Source organism: Cynocephalus volans, chromosome 3, assembly GCF_027409185.1.
Source record: "Cynocephalus volans isolate mCynVol1 chromosome 3, mCynVol1.pri, whole genome shotgun sequence".
NCBI classification, from domain to species: Eukaryota; Metazoa; Chordata; class Mammalia; order Dermoptera; family Cynocephalidae; genus Cynocephalus; species Cynocephalus volans.
The window spans coordinates 24,143,905-24,162,335 of NC_084462.1; the positions used below are offsets into that span (position 1 = coordinate 24,143,905).

Here is an 18,431-nt window from a genome sequence, read left to right on the forward strand (position 1 = left end):
TTCCCTTTGGCTATTTCTCAGTTTCCTCTATAACTATAAACATATGTGCTTTCCGCAAAAGCGCACGGCTACTTCAAATTAATGCCTCCATGACCCGGGTCTACGTGTGTTAACTGAATCTCTGGCTTCACGGGCCAGGCGTGGGTCTTCATGTCCGTAAACGTGGACCGAGTTCTCACGAGGTGACGAGCCCGAAGTACACAGGTGAGCCGGGCTCTGAGGTCCACTAGGCCGAGGTCGCCGCGTCCAGCCCATTCCCCGCCTGTCCCGGGACGTCGGGGAGAACCGCCGAAGCCTTCACCTGGTCTGATCGTCCTTAATAAAAACATGGGGCTAAGTCCCTGCTTGTTCACGTTGGGGGCGACTCCGCTCTTCCCTGGCTCGCCACAAACTCAGCCGTTTGCCGGAGACACCGAGATGCTGAGACGACCTCCCAAATTCCTAGAGGGGCTGTTACATTCCCGCAGCAACTTTCCGCGGGCGAGGGGGCGGGGCTCTGACGCACTTCCGACTGCGCCGTGCTGCGGTACGCGGTGCGGTCTCTCGGCGCCCGGAGCGGCTCTGACTCACGGTGAGCCTAACGGTCCCGGGTTAGCGCGGCGGACGGAAGAGGGAGCCTTGGCCAAAAGATCTGGGGAGGCAGAAGTGGGCCTAGCAGCTGTGGCCTCCGGGGATACTCCCTCCAGACCGGTCCTGGGAAGGCTGTGGGGAGGACCTCCCCCGCCCCCGCGTCCCTGTCCAGCCTCAGCAGGTGGAGGCGCCGGCTCCCTGGAAAACCTCTTCCTCCCTCCCGGGCTTTACCAAATGAAATCTATCTCTTTCACGTTCCATAACAGTTTTTCTGTGCGCTCCCTGCACCGAGCCGTTGGTCTGACCGGCGCCGCCTTCTCTTTTTTTCCTTTTGGTTCTCAACGGGAGGTCTCGATTCAAAGCTAATTGGTGGGAACACCCCCGAGGGATTGGGAACCTCCTGTGAGAAACCGAACCTCATTAGAAGTCTTGGATAGTATCCAGTGCAAAGGAGGGAATAGTCCCCTTGGGCTTTGTTTAGGTTGGAAAGCATACACATAACGGGTCTGCTCGAATTTGGAAACATTTTTAAAGGACCGTTTACAAACTCTTATTTGTAAATAGTGTGTCAAGAGAAAAGTGATTTGGTGGGTGAGGTACTTGGAAACCCGTGTTATGTAAGGAACAGTTAAAAGAACTTCGGAGAGGAAAAGAATTAAGAGGCAGGACAGTTATTTTCAAGTATTGGAAGGCTACTTTGGAGAAAGTAATTATTGGTATAGGACCGAACTGGGATCATTGAAGTGATGCAGAATTTGGTTCGGTTTGAAGAAGACCTTGTAACAAACTGTCCCATCAGTAGATTTCTGTGCCTCAAAATTATCTAATTTTCCTGCCGAGGAGTTTTCAGGTACAGACTGAGTGTGTGTGAAAAGCATTCTAACACTAGTTGGTAAGCGCTGTTCATTTGTTAAAATCTATATTAATTTGATTTATTTATGCCCCATCTTGTTCCAGAATGGATTTGGGGCACTTTTATAAGGGTATATAAGCTTTGGGGAAATTGGCATAAAGAGAAGAAAAGGAAAAAGAAACAAAAACAAAAAAAAACTGGGAACAGAACAAAGGCCTTCTGCTTATGATAGACCATGAACTTTTGCTTGAAGGGCTTCTTGAGCTACGCTTTCTAGATGGCTTTTAAAAAGTATTTCACTGTGGTTGAAGACAGTGTGAGTTAGTAATGAAGCCTCTGTTTTCTTTAAACATACTTTTTAATTTTATGAGCACTATATTAAGCCAAGACCTGGAGAGCATCCCTAAATGAACCTTTAGACAAACTCAGCATGGCCGAATGTGAAATTACTGGCTTTCTTCAGAGAAGAAAAAAAAAAAATGTCAAGAAATGTATTATCAGAATTTTTTTTTTTTTTTTTTAAATTTTGCTAATCTGATTGGGGGGAGCATTTCATTGTAGCTTTAATTTTCATTTCTTTTCTTATAACCAAGGTTGAGCATCTTTTCATGGATTAATTACTAAGCTGAGACTTGAAAGACAAATAGAAGCCTGCCACAAATATTAGGCATCGATGGGGCATAGAGAATGAGAAGGGGAATAATGAGACTGAATGGGGAGGCAAAGGGCAGATTGTGACTTTGTTTGCCATGCAAAGATGTTATGAAAGGGTTTTAAACAGCTGAGCAATATGAGCGTATTTGTATTTTAAACCTCTGCAGGTAGCCTTTGAACCTGTAGAGATAAAATTGCTGAACTGGAAAATGGCCTGTGTCTTCTCAAAGGAAGAAGAGATACTGTCATAACGTTGCATACTAGTGAAAAGCTGAAAGTACGTATTAAAATTTAAAAATAGGCTTTGTGTTACGTATAAAATAGATCTGTTAGAAACTTTATTAGGCCAATATTCTGACAATTGTTGGAAGAGAATCAGAAATCGACTATTGTTGCTCCTAGAGATAAGGCAGGCATCTTTAAAAAAAAAATCAGGGGCCAGCCCGTGGCTCATTTGGGAGAGTGGGGTGCTGATAACATCAAGGCCGGATCCCTATATAGGGATGGCCAGTTCACTCACTTGGGAGAGCGTGGTGCTGACAGCACCAAGTTGAGAGTTAAGATCCCCTTACTGGTCATCTTTAAAAAGGAAAAAAAAAATCTTAAAAAATAGGCTTCACAGCATTTTTTAAGGTCCATCAACTCTAAAAATGATTTGTTTCAACATAAATACTGTTGGAGTTAACAGCTATATTTCTCTTTTTTGTTGGTGGTGGTGTTTATTTTTTTTTACCTCCTAACTTGGACAGATATATTCTCTTTACCACCCCTGCACAATGGAACAGCATTTACCAAAGCTGCATTTTTTCCTGAGTATCCCATATTTTTTAATTTGAATAAATTTTTTATTTTAGAATAGTTACAGATTTAGTTAGAATGCTGTGTTATAACACCAAGGTCAAGGGTTCAGATCGATTGTATAAAAAAGCAAAAAGATAGTACAATGAATTCTCATATACCTCTCACCCAGTTTCCCTCACTGTTAACATCTTACATTACTATGTGCATTTGTCACACTAAAGAACCAACATAGGTGCATTACAATTAATTAAAGTCCATAGTTTGTTTGAATTTCACTAGTTTTTCCCCTAGTGCCCTTTTTTTATTCCACACTAAAAAAGGATACCACAGTACATTAGTCTTCATGTCTATTTAGTGTTTTCTAGTCAGTGACAATTTCTCAGTCTTTTCTTGTTTTTGATGACCTTGACAGTTTTAAGGGGTACTGTTCAGGTATTTTGTAAATGTTCCTCAATTTGGGTTTGTCTGATGATTTTCTTTTTATTAGAATTGGTTTATGGGTTTTGGGAAGGAAAGTACAGAGGCGAAGTGCCCTTCACATCATATCAGGGGTACATGCTATAAACATACATCACTGGTGATGTTAACCTTAATTACCCAGCTGAAGTAGTGTTTGCCGGGTTTTCCATTGTTGTTACTTTCCCCCACCTCTTTCCATATTCTGTTCTTTTAAAGCAAGTCACGAAGTGCAGCCTGCACTCAAAAGAGATGGTGAGTTAAGCTCCACCTGCTTGAGGGGGGAGTATCTACATAACTTACCTAGAATTCTTCTATACCAGAGGTTTGTCTCTTTCCCCCTCTTCGTTTGTTCAGTTACCTTTTTTTATATCTGTGTAGACCCATGGATATTTATGGTATGCTTTGGGTTATGATCCAGTATTGTGTTAATTATTTTGTTCAAATTGTTTCAGCTCTGGCTATTGGGAATTTTTTAGGTTGATTTCTGTGTCCCTTTGGCACATCTCCATCGTTTTATTTTTTGAACACTTTCTGGCATTACACCATGCTCCAGTCTCGTCTTATATATTCCTCAGCCAAAACTCAGCCATTTTTCCATTTTATGGTTCCTGTCATTGGAGAATGATATTTAGGAACCAAGATCTGGACACTGGGTGTGCTCACTGCTACTGGTATGCTATTACTTCTAGGTCCTCACAGCAAATGCTAGGAAATAAATGTATGTGTACTAACCCATGTACACATTCTTATCTAATTCTGTATCCATCTGTATCTATATAAAGCTAAACATGAAATCATACTACGATGTTTTTTATTAAGAATTTAACTTAAATATTGCAATTATTTTTTTAAAAACCTGTTTCACAGTTTTTACTACTTAAGAGTAGCCCTGAAGATCCGTGTATCAAGTTTATTCTTTCCACAAATATTTGAGAGCCTGCAGAGTGCCGATTCTAGACATTTGGAATACAGCAGTGAACAAAACAGATGACAGTCTCTGCACTATAGAGCAGATATTTAAGAGAGGAGACAGTTTTAAAAAAATAAAGTTTAAATATGTAGTATTTGTATGGCAGTAAGTGATGTGGAGAAAAAGAGTAAAGAAGGGAGTTCTGGGTTGAGGGAGAGCAGGGATGCCTCAGCTGAAGGTAACTTCTGAGCACAGACCTGAAAGAGGGAGGGAGCAACCCCTGTGGGATCTGGAGGCAGAGGTCGGCAGAGGGAGCAGCAAGTGCAAAGACTGGAGGTGGGAGTGTGCCCCACGTGGTCAAGGAGCACTGCAGCTGGGGTAGAATGAATGAGAGGGAGAGAAGTACGAGATGAGGTCAGAGGTACCAGTGACTGAGATGTGGTGGGGCCCTTGTTGGCCATTGTGATGACTTTGGCTTTTCCTCTGTGAGATGTGAAACCTGAAGGGTGTGAGCTGACTTGGATCTTGACAGGATCACTGTGTTGCAAATAGACTGAGGGGGTCTGGGGTAGGGGTGGAAGCAATTAGGTTACTGCAATACTTTAGGCAAGAAATGAGGGACTGGGCCGGTAGCGTGAGAGGTAGTGAGAAGAGGTTGAACTCTGGGTGTGTTTTAGGCATTTAGGTGTTCTAGACAGCTAACAGGATTTGCTTATGGTTGGTATGGAGAATGTGAAAGAGGAGTCAAGGATGACTCCTGGTTCTTTGGTTCAAATAAACAGAACAATGGAGTTTTGCCATTAACTGAGATGAGCTGCTTTGGGGGGGAAGATGGGAATTCAGTTTTGGACATGTTAAGCTTGAGATGCCTGTTGGACATCCTGGTGGCAATGTCAAGTGGGTAGTTGGGTCTTATGAGTATGGGTTTCAGATACATCTGTTACTTCTCATCTGGTGTTTCTTGGTGCTCGTGCCTTTATTTTAAGAGATTAGATGGCACTGCTCCTTTCCTGGCTCAGTTTTCAGGTAGACATGAACTTGGGTACTGCAGTGGTGTACTGAGTATTGAGGGGGAAAAGGGTGCTGATTCTAGTCCTCCCTGTCAATGTCTGTGGCGTCTCTTAGGATGTTTCAGAATTGGGGTAGAGTAGAGGGGAATCCAAGTACTGGCATCCCTGCGATTCTGACTTAATTAGCTGCTGGATAATGAATTTCTCATAAAAACAAGGTAATAAACTGATCCCTATTTCTAGAAACCCATTTCATATTTTAAAAATTTACCAAAATTGTTTCACAAAAATAATGCAGGGGAACAGACATATAAAAATATGTTTTTAGGGGCCGGCCCGTGGCTTACTCAGGAGAGTGTGGTGCTGATAACACCAAGGCCACGGGTTCGGATCCCATATAGGGATGGCCTGTTACGTTAGCTCACTGGGTGAGCATGGTGCTGACAACACCAAGTCAAGGGTTAAGATCCTCTTACCGGTCATCTTTAAAAAAAATAAAATAAAATAATAATAATAATAAATATGTTCTTAATAAATATTTACTAAATGTGTGAAACTAAGTACCTAATATGAAAGCTATAACATAAATGTACACTTGTTGGGGGTGGGGACTTCACAAGGGCTGGAATTGCTGGAGGGGCAGCATTTATATCTTTTGGTTTTATCAAGGCCAGCCATTAAATTTACACTTTGGAATAACTTCTTTTCCTAATAAGTCTTCCTGTAGCCATCCTGGACGTTTTTCATTTTTCCAAGAAGCTTTGAACTATATGCAAAAGTAGTGTTATTTGTCTTCCAAATTTTCAGAACCAAATTTAAGAGTGTGAATGCCTCTGAAAATTTTGGAAAATATGAATGAGGGGTAGGCATTCCCTGGCTATCTGAAAGTTTCCAATGGGCTTGATTGATAAGTGTGATCAGTAAATATTAACATGGCATCTTTTTAAAGATTTTTTTAAAGTTATAAAAGCAGAGGTCATAAAAGGAAGTGGCTTATATCCATTCTGGATCTCTGTCCCTCTGAATTTACCTGAAGAGGAAGTAAATTAGTCATCCCTTTATGCTCTTCCCACATGTAACCTCCATGTTGGAATATGAATTCAATAATTTGATAGGGCAAGGCTCCACTGGGCCAAATAATGTATTCTTTCGTATGTTAATACCAGACATTACTCACTTGTATGTTAGTTTTTCTTGCTATCAAGTCTTTGTGGGAATGACCAAGGAATAGGAGTTACAATCTTAAAAGTCTGGGACTTGACCAGTGCAATTATAATCAGTAGCGTGAGTGTAACAACTGTCCTTGTGGACAAATGAGTCAGGGGCAGCATGCCCTGTCCAGTAACAGATCGCCTTCTCCGGGGCTTACACGGAAGGAGGCTGGGTAGACCATGATCTTTTCTCCAGACCTGGTGTGTTCTCAGGAGCATTGTAGAAACAGCTGCAACTTTGGAAACGTAAAATTATCTTTTCTTCCTCACTGCAGAGGATGTTTTTAGTTCTTTGAAGTCACATTCATGCATTCATACAGTCCACACATCTTTATTCAGCACCTACTGTGTACAAGGTGTGTAGCAGATTCTGTTCTATTCACTGGATGATGTACATAGTAAACAAAAGCCCTTGCTCTCATGCTAGCTTTCACTGCTTTAGTACATCCGTAGCTAGACCTTCAGCTCTGACTTACTACGTGAGCTTTCTGCTGCCCTGTGACATCTTCACAGGCTCCGAATTGGTCCCCCTCAGCCTTATCCTTACCCTTACTGCATGCCCCAAGCTAGTCCATTACAAAGAACTCCTAGCACATAGTACAGATCCTTAATCTACAGACCCTAGATAGTCCTTTCTCTCTAATTCTTTCATTATTTTAAAATACCTTTCTTGATTGTTTAAAATGTTCTTACCACATGAAAGCAAACAAGTAGTCTATATTCATCTTTCCCACAAATGTTCAAAGAATCTTGGCTGCCATCTCCCAAACTGATGGATGTTCAGTAGTAGTTCCCGGAGATGGGGAACTGTATACTATAGGCTCTAGCGCCATTTTCCGGCTTCCAAGTTTCTTGGGGCAGTGGTAGCATTGAAAATACCCTGAATAGTCCTATAATTTAAAAAATAAAATGAAATAAAAAGACCTGTTTAGCATTGGCTCCCTTCTTGTTCCCCAGACTTACTTAACCGAAGAATCCTTTATTCAGATGATTGGTTTGAGTTCCTTTGAACACATTTTGGGAAGTACATCCGTGTGCATATTTTTCTTTCTGTGCCATACAGTTTCCCTTTCCATGCTTTGGGCTGCTTCCTGATGTTTATAATTCCACTGCTAACCACTTCACCAGCGGTAATTTCATAAGCGTGAACCTTCTCTACAAAATGTTAGCAATAAAATCTTTTTTTTTTTTTTTTTGTCAAAGGACTACTTATGATCCCTTTTAAGATTTTATGGTTACTAAAGTAGTAATACTCATTCTTTAAAAAAAACAAAATTTGGAAATAAAAATGAAGAAAATTGAAATCACTGATAATTCCATGATCCAGCAATATCACTGTTAATGAAGCTGTGGTCTTTTTCCTTCATTATGTGTGTACTGTATGTGTAGACTTTTGATACTTCAAGTGCTATCAAGCCACATCCATGGAGATTGACACATGTTCAAAATTAGCATAATTGGGTTTTTTAATAACCTAGATTTAGATTATCTGCAGCTCTCTTTCCTCATCTTTAGTTTTTATAGGCCGTATATAGATCCTCTTCATGATCTATCTATTTCTCTTTATTGAGACCACTGGAGTTTTCCTGCTCTAGATTATCCAAATCCAGCATGGGATACCTATGTGACATGAAAGGTGCTGCTTAAAGTTTGAAAATATGCTCAGGAAGGACAGTCACAAGCATGTAGAATAAGTTATATATTTTTCTTCCAAAATATATATTTCATGAGTGCCAATAATAATAGGCTGATCCTATTGTCTGTTTACTCATTTAAAATTTCTCCATCTCTCCCACTAACTTGAAAGCTCCATGAAGTTGAGGGTGGGTCTGTCTGATTCATCTCCTCAATTTCTTCTCAGCGAAACATCTTATCAAAATAAATACCTCTAAAGAATATATGCTACTTTCAGTCTAATCTCTCTGCCATTCTTCCTGCCTTTCTATAAAAAGCTAAAGGTAAGGGACATTTAAAAACTTGAATGTACCCTACTTAAAATGGGTCAAGTGAAACTCAAAATTATATCACTAATTGTACTCAATTACTTTTATAAATATATTAGTTTATTCCAACCTCCCACCATGACACCTGGTCATGCTGAGAATCTGCCCAGTCATTTGACTAGTTTTTTAATGTTCCAGCTAAATGTCTTAGATTCAAATAGACAGCATTTTGCCAGTAGACAACGTGTTGAAATATCAGAAATTAGGATATCTATAATTGTAAGATTTCTGAAACAGTTTTCAGAGCAAAGTCAATTTAATTTTAAGATTATGCCACACTACACTTTTTAGGGAACGGGAGACACAGTAAAGTCAAAGGAGGATATTCTGAGCTGACTCCAGAAGCATTTTGAACAGTCATTTGTATATGGTAGTTTTATGTTGGCTATAATTTCCACAATTTCTTGTGCTACAGGTGTGGCCGTAAAGACCAAAAAAACACACTTTTTTTTTTTTTTTTGGTAATTTTATGGTAACCATATTTTCTTAGGTTTACCGTGTGGCCCTAAAGAACCAGAAACCAAAAGGAACCAATATTCCTGCTCCACAGAGCCCCATCTTTAGTGAGGCTGTTTCTGGAGTCTGTGTGATGACCAAGGTACTGGGCATGGCCACAGTTCTGGGCCCTCAGCCTTCACAGGAGCAGGTGGGGCCTGCGATGGTGAAAGTTGAGGAGGAGGAGAAAGGGAAGTGCCTTCCTAGCCTGGAGATGTTCCGCCAGCGCTTCAGGCAGTTTGGGTACCATGACACTCCAGGACCCCGGGAGGCCCTGAGCCAACTCCGGGTGCTTTGCTGTGAGTGGCTGCGGCCTGAGATCCACACCAAGGAGCAGATCCTAGAGTTGCTGGTGCTGGAGCAGTTCCTGACCATCCTGCCCCAGGAGCTCCAGGCCTGGGTGCAGGAGCACTGCCCGGAGAGCGCTGAAGAGGCCGTCACTCTCCTTGAAGATCTGGAGCAGGAACTGGATGAACCAGGACAGCAGGTAGGCAGGGGAGGTTTTTATTCTAGGAGAGCTTAGCATTCCAGCCAGGAACCAGGGTTTGTCCATTAGCTGAATGGAAGTTTCTACTGAGTTAGACCATGTTCCTTCTGTTTTTCTTCTACTATACTAAACTAACCTTTAGCCTTGGTAATTGAATGGAATGAATGTTTTTCTTTTCTCTTTTGTAGTGGTTCTACATAGCTTTCCTAAGATTTTCATTCTAGTTCTTAAAGTGAGCTGTGAACAAACCCAGCCATTCCTAATTGTCTCCAGGTCTCAACTCCTCCAAATGAACAGAAACAGGTGTGGGAGAATATGTCATCTTCAGGAACAGCAAAGGGATCCCTGAGCAGTGTGCAGTCACAGCCTGTGGAGAGTCCTAACTATGAACCTTGGGGGCCCCTGTACATCCAAGAGAGTGGTGAAGAGCAGGATTTCACTCAAGGTCTGAGAAAGATTCAAGGTGAGGACCGTCTGTCAGTCTGTCAATCAGTGCCCCAGGTCTTTGTTGTTGAAGATGCAGAGTAATCCATAATTCCTGGTTGTGAGGTGATTCCCTTGACTTGACTAGGCAGGCTGATTAGGTGGAAGTAGTTCCCTTTCCTCCCCCAGGTACAGCTGTCCCAGGTAAGAACCTAACGTGGGAATAGATGACATACTCTTAAAAGGTCAATTGAAGTGAGTATAATAAAGAGACTTTACAGAGGTGTGGGGAAGTTGAATGAACCAACAAGGGGCTGCCACAAACAACAGTGAAAAGCTGTTAATATTTGTGAACCTGAAAGGATGACAGGGGACCTGTTAAGAGAACCAGGCTAGAGCTGTGCCATGGGGGAGGGGTCACTTGATAGGAGCTGTGGCTGTAGGCCCTGCCATTGAGGGGGGAGAGAACCGAGGGAATAAATACCCCAGCTTCATCTTCTTCCTTCCCTTAATTCTGGTGGTGTTCCGCATTGGCAAACCCAACTGGCAGATGGAGTGCAAGAGAAACGAGGCAGTCCAGCCCTTAGGGTCAGCTTCCAGTGAATTCTAGAGTATTCCAGGTCATACAGGAATCATTTAGGGGAGGGCACTGTAGGAAACAACGGCTTTCTAGAGAATAAAAATTATAAAATACCCAAGTAGAGTAAGAGTTTGGAGAGGAGTCACAACAAAGTAGAATTAAAGCCTAAATAATCTGCAATAATAGAACATAGATGAAAAGACTTTACAAGATATGTTGGTTTAAAATAATTTAAGACAAAATAAGTCATTGAGATATTAAAAAAATAAACTGTTAGGAAATAAAACAGGCAACTTTCATTCAAAAAAATAGATCTTAAAGTGAAAACTGTAGTCATTGAAATTAATTATTTAAAACAGCCATCATGTTCTTAAAGAGGTGATTCCCTGCTGGGAATGCTGATTAGACAGATAGCAAACTTCCCAGCAGTAACCGTACAGGCTTGAAGACAATGAAATAAATGGTGCCTGGTAAATTCTTTTTCAACTTCTGCCTCATTAGGCTATTTTTAAAATGTTAACTTTTATTAAGTTACTTCTTTCCCACACACGTAGTTCATGGCTATGCAGTAATTTGAAGGGAAGCTTGTACATGTAGCCAGGTGATTGCTCATTATGTACAGTGAAAGGCATTTTAGCTGCGTGACCCTAGTCACCAGCAGGTCGTGAATAGGGGATGAGCCTGGAAGCAGCTGATGGTCACTGTTGGCAGAGGAAGGAAATAGATGGTTGGATGGAGAGAGACAGATAAGGCAGTTTCTTGGTGAAGGGAAAAACGGCTTGCTGATTGTGGCTTCTGTACCCTTAGAGGGATGACAGTTCTCAAATGGAGCCCATTTTTCACAGTGAATTTCTCTCACTCCCCTTTTCCGTGGATTTTTAAGAAGTGTGACTGCCTAGTGAGATGTTCTAAAAAAGATAAACTGATTCAATCTGATTTCAACAGTGAGTGTCGCTTTATAACTAAAAGAATTATAAGACATAGCCAATGTAAGGTAAATGAGAGTTAAACCCTCTTGGGGGTAAAGTGCATTCATTCAGATTAATAAGGATCTGGGATGGGAGTGATTATAGATGGGCTGGATGCTGACTTTATATTCAGATTCTGTGGGAATATGGTGAGTTTGCTACTCGCCTCTTCTTCCTTAATTATCCTTTTTATTTTCCTTAATCAACTTTGACCTTTTAGCAATATTTCTTACTTGTTTCTTTCTGCCTGAGCATCATCCATCTCCTTTGTTGCTGTCCAGATGTGCCTGTTTTTGCCTATATGAAGCTCTTCTCGTAGACTTCTCATAGAGCTAGGTTTAGTCACCCTTGAGAATCCATCAGTCTTACAGATGATCCTATTTCACCTGTAATACCTTTTTCCTAAGAACAGGAAACAACTGATATATCATATTCTACTTATTATTTCAGATTGTAAATCTAATGCCCAGAATGAGGAATCAGCAGATGAACAGAAAAGTTCTGAAGAAGAATCTCATGCAGATGGACTCAAAAGGGATATTCCTGTGATTATTGCCAATAAATGTGAGGCCATGTTAGAAAGGCAGTGGGTAAACCTTGAAAAGGAAAGAGGAATAAAAACCCCTCTTCAAGGCACAGGTTCCAAGAAAGGTACAGAATCAGTTCCTTCTAAACCTGCCCCAGGAGAGAGACGTTATATATGTGCTGAGTGTGGAAAAGCCTTTAGTAATAGCTCAAATCTTACTAAACACCGGAGAACACACACTGGGGAGAAACCTTATGTATGCACCAAATGTGGGAAGGCTTTCAGCCACAGCTCAAACCTCACCCTTCATTACAGAACACACTTGGTGGACCGGCCTTATGACTGCAAGTGTGGAAAAGCCTTCGGTCAGAGCTCAGACCTCCTTAAACATCAGAGAATGCATACTGAGGAGGCACCATATCAGTGTAAAGATTGTGGAAAGTCTTTCAGTGGTAAAGGCAGCCTAATTCGACACTATCGAATCCATACTGGGGAGAAGCCTTATCAGTGTAACGAGTGTGGGAAGAGCTTTAGTCAGCACGCAGGTCTTAGTTCACATCAAAGACTCCACACTGGAGAGAAGCCGTATAAATGTAAGGAGTGTGGGAAAGCCTTCAACCACAGCTCAAATTTTAACAAACATCATAGAATCCATACTGGGGAAAAGCCCTATTGGTGTAATCATTGTGGAAAAACCTTCTGTAGCAAGTCAAATCTTTCTAAACATCAGAGAGTCCACACTGGAGAGGGAGAAGTACCATAACTGTCAAGTATGCTCTTTTGTTTTTGTTTTTTTAAGTTTTAGAACATGAATGCTAGGGAGAATCCCTGTAATTGCAATATCAACTCTGGTGGTAGATTTGCTTCACTTCACATCAAGGGATGCCTGAGGGGTGGGAGCTCCACAGTGGCACAGTCAGCAGGAGGTTGTCAGAGGATATCAGTGGGTCTGTACCTGCCAGCTCGCTGGGCAGCATCCTCCCCACACATCAGGGCCCAGTAAACCATGCCAACATTGCCTTTTGCAAAGTTAAACTGATGTGTATCCACTGTAATTAAGGAAGAACATTAAAACCGTTAAACTTTTAACATATATTCTAGAATTATAATTTGTAAAGAGTTGAACCACATTGAACTCAGTTTAATTGGATTTCAAATAAACTTATATTGTAATGCTTCAGGACCATTATTATGATAAATAATGTGTTGGTTATTGAACACTATTATAGAGAAAACAATCCCTGCTGGTTTAGCTTTTAGAAAATTTGGATTTTCTTAACTGCAGTTTTACATGCCAAGATTAAGGACAACAAGAAAGTTTCATGTCTGGTACCAGTTCATGCAATAAATGGATTGGAATGGTATACGTAAGTGTGATATATGTTGCCTCCAAAATCCAAAAAGGCCCACCAAACTGCCTCTTAGTACTGAGTGCAATGTACAGCAATTCAATGCTTCAGACATTTGGACCCTGAAAAGCTTCGCTGATATGGAAGGCCCTTGAATCTGTAGGGTTTACCTCCCATCCTGTGTATGCATGTGTTTTCCTGAAGGATCCAAAAACACTTACCACTTCTTATTTATCAGGTCCGATCATTACGATGGCATCACTAGGATAACTTTCACAGAATGTCCAGAAGATCAAGGTCCCTGTATTGAATAGCAGGAAGGTTGACGTAGCCCCGAGTCAAGACTGTGAATGTATTCTGCTGTCTTTCCCATGTAATTGTGAACTGCTTTTGATCCTCATTGTTGATAGAGATTAAAAATAATGCATTCACCAGATCAGTAGCTGCATACCAACAGCTAGGGGCCATGTTGATCTGTTACAGTAAAGATAGCACACCCCGCACATCAGTTGTGATTAGGTTTGTGATACACAGCCATCATCAGCTACAACTCATGTATTTTTTACAGGAGCCATGAAGAAGAATTAAGTCATTTACATCTTTGAAAGCAGCAATAATAATTCCATGCAGGATATGTTATTCTGATTTATCATCTTGGTTGGCTGGGGAAGGACAGAGTGTTCTGGTATTTCCACTCCACTCAGCCCTTCCTACCATGACATGCTACAGCTTAGGTAACCTGCAAACATTCATCCCAATTATCCTTTCACAAACATGACCATAGAGTGTTTCTCTGTACCCACTGGGCCCACTGAGATGGATTGGGGCCAGGATTCCATTTATCACCTGACCTCTATCTGGAGGGTAATGATGTAGTTTTGGATTTGCATCATCTTAGATCCTGTATCCAATAGCCTCAAAAGATCCAATTCCCTTTCCTTACTATACTACTCGTGAACAGCCACAAGTCCTTTTGGGGAAATATTTATGGCTTGTACTTGTGTTAGAATTGGAAGGTTCTCCAAAGAAACCCAGCCTTCCCTTCAACTGATGGATTCTGGATCTGAGAACTGGTTTAGATCTGGAAAATGGGTGAAGGGTTGCAATTTCCTATCACAACAGCTGATATCAGCCTTTTCATAAGCTTATGGGGGGTTTTGTTTATACAAATCAAAGCATTACCTTGTTGGCTGTCAATCTTTCCTAGGAACACCAAGGGTTATTAGCTATTGCCACAGATCCCTTTGGGTCAAGACACCCTAGTTGCCATTTTGGCCTTGTTGCTCATCATAGTAATATAATTATGTCCCTTCTACCTCTGACAGCCAAATGCCACTGGCTAATCGAGAATTCAGTCATACCCATTGATACCAAGAAACTCAGTTCCATGGCAGAATCTGCTATTAATCCTAGCCTACAGAGACAGCCACCACTGAACTTATCAACAATACCAGTGCTCTCCTGATTAATGCATACCTTACTGTCTTAGTGAGTGGCCCACACACAAACTCACAATGTCTCAGTGAGGTTTTGGGGCCCCCTGCAATAACATGGTCAGGTGTTGGGGTCTCGGGTCTTATGTAATAAATTCATTTTAACCTGCACCGAGCTGCTGACTGCTTCTCAGTACTCTGCTAATTAGTTCCAGCATGTCTACATCATTTATAGGCCATCATTCTTGCCCAAGTTTTAATGAGCCATCCTAGAAGTGTGTTAGGACTGTATTGATTTTTTATTGTTACTGTAACAAATTGCTACAAACTTGGTGACTTACGACAACACAGCTTTATTATCTTATTGTTCTGTAGATTAGAATTCTAACATACATCTCACTGGGCTAAAATCAAGGTGGCAGCAGGGATGTGTTCCTTTGTGGAAGCTCTTGGGGAGAATCTTTTCATGCCTTTTCCAGCTTCTAAAGGACACCCATATGCCTTGGCTCATAACTCCTCCTTCCATATTCAAAGCCAGCAAGAGTCATCTCTCTGACCATTCTTCCACGGTCACATTTAACCTCTTCTCTCTTTTGCCTCTCTCTTCCACTTTTAATGACCCTTTTGTTTACACTGGGGCCAACTGGATAATCTCCCTATCTTCAGGTCAGCTGATTGCTAACTGTATTAGTCCGATTCTGTTGCTTATAACAAAATACTTGGAACTGGGTGATTTCTATGAGAACAATTTATTGCTTACAGTTTTTGAGGCTGGGAAGTCCAAAATCCAGGAAACACATCTGGCGAGGGTCTTCCCTGGCGGTAACACGGGTGTCACGTGGCAGAATGGTGGAGTGGAGAGAGATTCTCCTGTCAAAGCCCTCAAAACCACACCCATGACCACCATTATTAATCCACTCGTTAGGGCATGGTCCTCAGAATCTGATTGCCTCTTCAAGGCCCCATCTTTCAATTACCTTTATAGGGTTTCCCACCCTTGACAGTTACAGTGCAGATTAAGCTTCAGTGACTTTGGGGGGCCATTTAGTCCACTGCACCAACCTTAATCTAATCTCCAGCCTTATTCACGTTTTGGGGATTAGGACATAGCCATCTTTGGGTGCCGTTATCCTGCCTCATCTCCAGATGTGTTTGCCAGGATATGAAAACCTGAAGCCTGGAAAAGTGCTCTCTATCAATATTCTCTCCCCTGTCCCAGCTTTATATGCAGCACGCTAGCACCACCGCTCCCCTCTCCCAGTCTAGCACCTCAAGAGTTACTCCCACATATGTTCCTCTGGTTCCTGCCAGTCATTTAGCCAGGTTCCAAAACACTGTCAGTGAGTAAGCCATTCTCTCTTGCAGCAGTGATGATGTTTTCCCACATGGGCTGTACCAAGACCTGATCCCAGTTTCCCAGTTGTTGTTTTGTATGTATTTGGGGAGGAGAGGAGACAGATTTTTTTTTTTTTTTTTTTTTTGAGAAGGACAAATTATCTTGAGAGGTATCTTCCCAGGTGAGATCTTTGCATGGTCTCCAAGCAAAAAAGAGGCTACTCACCTCTAGCAAGGGGGAAGGAATGCTTTTGCTAAGCCAGAGGGTTCAGGGAAATTGGGACATTCGATTATTTGTTGTCTGAAATTCAAATTTAAATAATTCCTATTTTAATAATACTGATGATAATGACATCTTTAGGTGCCAGGCACTGTGCTAAACACCTTATATACATGATCTAGTTTACAATAGTCACCCCCTTTAGAGCTACCAACCTCCATTGCTTTTTGAGTAAGAGCTAACCCTTCATTCCTTTCTCTCCCAAATCAGTCTTTCTTCTTTCCTCTCTTTCATTCAAAAATTCTGATTGGGTGAGACAGCCTCCCTGTGATAACCACCAAGGCCACCTCCCAATTAGTCTTAATCAGTTTGGGCTGAATCAGGGAGTCTGTGCACAAGTCTCAACTTTGCCTGCAATTCCACCTTCTGACAACATAAGGCCAACACTCCTCCCTCGTTTTAATGCTTAAATCTCCACCCCCAAGAGAACATGAGTCACATGTAACATACACGAAGCCTCACTGCATGCGTGCCCTCAACCACACTTGAATACGGTAGAAATAAACCAGCCCATTAAACATGTGTGAGTTCCAGTAGCTAGACCCTTAAAAGTGATCTCCATCTCCGTGGGTCATGAGACCCAAAAATAAAAGTTCCTTTCTGTTGCGTGCTGGAATTGCCCCACCCTGTGGTCGTGTTTCTTTGGGTATGCACAGTAGACAAAGATCCTGCAGGTGTTTTCCCATGACGATACCTTTATCCATGGAGGAAACATTCCAAGACTCCCAGTGGATGCCTGAAACCATATAGAGTACCGAACCCTGTATATACTATGTTTTTTCCGATACAACATACCTGTGATAAAGTTGTCGACCTAAAAGAGAAACTGAGGCATGATATATAAAGCAAAAGGCTTATTTAGGCCAAATATTAGGATTGCAACCTGGAGAACACAAACCCAAATGCCTTGAGCATGTATTCCAGAGAACAGAAGTCAGTAATATTTAATGGAAAAGAGAATTTTAAAGGGGCAGTTCCAAAGTTGTTTTTCAAGCATTTACATTGGTTCATTAAAACAACATAAGCTACTACTTGGACATACATTGTTCTTTGTATCATAAATTACGGGAACATTGCATTGAAGAAAAGGGTGAGGGTCATAATGGTAAACATCTGGACAATTTACAACCTCCAGCCGAGACAGCTGGATTAGTAAACTGCTGCTTTTAGCATTTATGTCAGATACAGATATGGGGGACTTGACTAAAGCCCTATGCTCACAACTCTCTGGGCCTGTTAAATTTAACAGACCTTACATTCCTTAGATTGTTTTTCTTTCTTTTTTCTTTAAAAGATGACCGGTAAGGGGATCTTAACCCTTGACTTGGTGTTGTCAGCACCACGCTCACCCAGTGAGCCAACCGGCCATCCCTATATGGGATGTGAACCCGGGGCCTTGGTGTTATGAGCACCACACTCTCCCGAGTGAGCCACGGGACGGCCCTTAGATTGTTTTTCTTTCTCAAGTTTAATTTATAAATTAGGCACAGTAGGGATTAACAATAACTAATAATAAGATAGAACAATCATAAAATATACTGTAATAAAAATATGTGAATGTGTTCTCTCTTTCTCTCAAACTATCTTATATACTGTATTCACCTATGAGGGTGCTTCAAAAAGTTCATGGAAAGATTCATATTATATTTTAATTCTATTTTTTCTACAACTTTTGAAGCACGCTTGTATTTTTGGACAGCAGTTGACCACGGGTAACTGAAACCGTAGAAAGTGAAACTGTAGATAAGGGGGGACCACTCTACTCCTCCACAACAGCATCATTATTATTATTATTCTCCTTATATTATCGATGAAGAAATGGTCACGGGGAGTGTAAGCGTCTTGCCTACAGTCTCCCAGTTAGTAAGTGACAGAATGAGCATCCGACCCTGGGCAATGTGACTCTTTAGGTCTCCATTAACCACAATACATGATTAGGATCAATATTCTTATAAATATAATAATCGTAGTAACTCAATATTAATTGGAATTTTCAAGATAGAAAACCTTTGGTAATCCTTTAACCCAAACCCCTTATTTTATGGATGACAAAACTAAGAACTAAATGGGAATTGCAAAACCTT

General features: G+C 41.3%; 1 protein-coding gene across 3 annotated transcripts; it reads left to right on the forward strand.

The window, feature by feature from the left end:
• Window positions 1–506: 506 nt before the first annotated feature.
• Window positions 507–13,039, forward strand: ZSCAN21 (zinc finger and SCAN domain containing 21). 3 transcript variants are annotated; one of them, XM_063088365.1, is made up of 5 exons: window positions 510–571; window positions 2,245–2,354; window positions 8,962–9,453; window positions 9,727–9,916; window positions 11,875–13,039. In XM_063088365.1, the coding sequence occupies exons 3-5, from the start codon at window positions 9,061–9,063 to the stop codon at window positions 12,711–12,713; spliced, it is 1,422 nt and encodes a 473-aa protein (XP_062944435.1). In that variant the 5' UTR covers window positions 510–571; window positions 2,245–2,354; window positions 8,962–9,060; the 3' UTR covers window positions 12,714–13,039. The 3 variants fall into 3 exon arrangements, with proteins under 3 accessions (XP_062944437.1, XP_062944435.1, XP_062944436.1); XM_063088366.1 differs by lacking the exon at window positions 510–571 and adding an exon at window positions 715–751; XM_063088367.1 differs by lacking the exon at window positions 2,245–2,354 and having other exon boundaries at window positions 507–571.
• The last annotated feature ends 5,392 nt before the right edge of the window (window positions 13,040–18,431 follow it).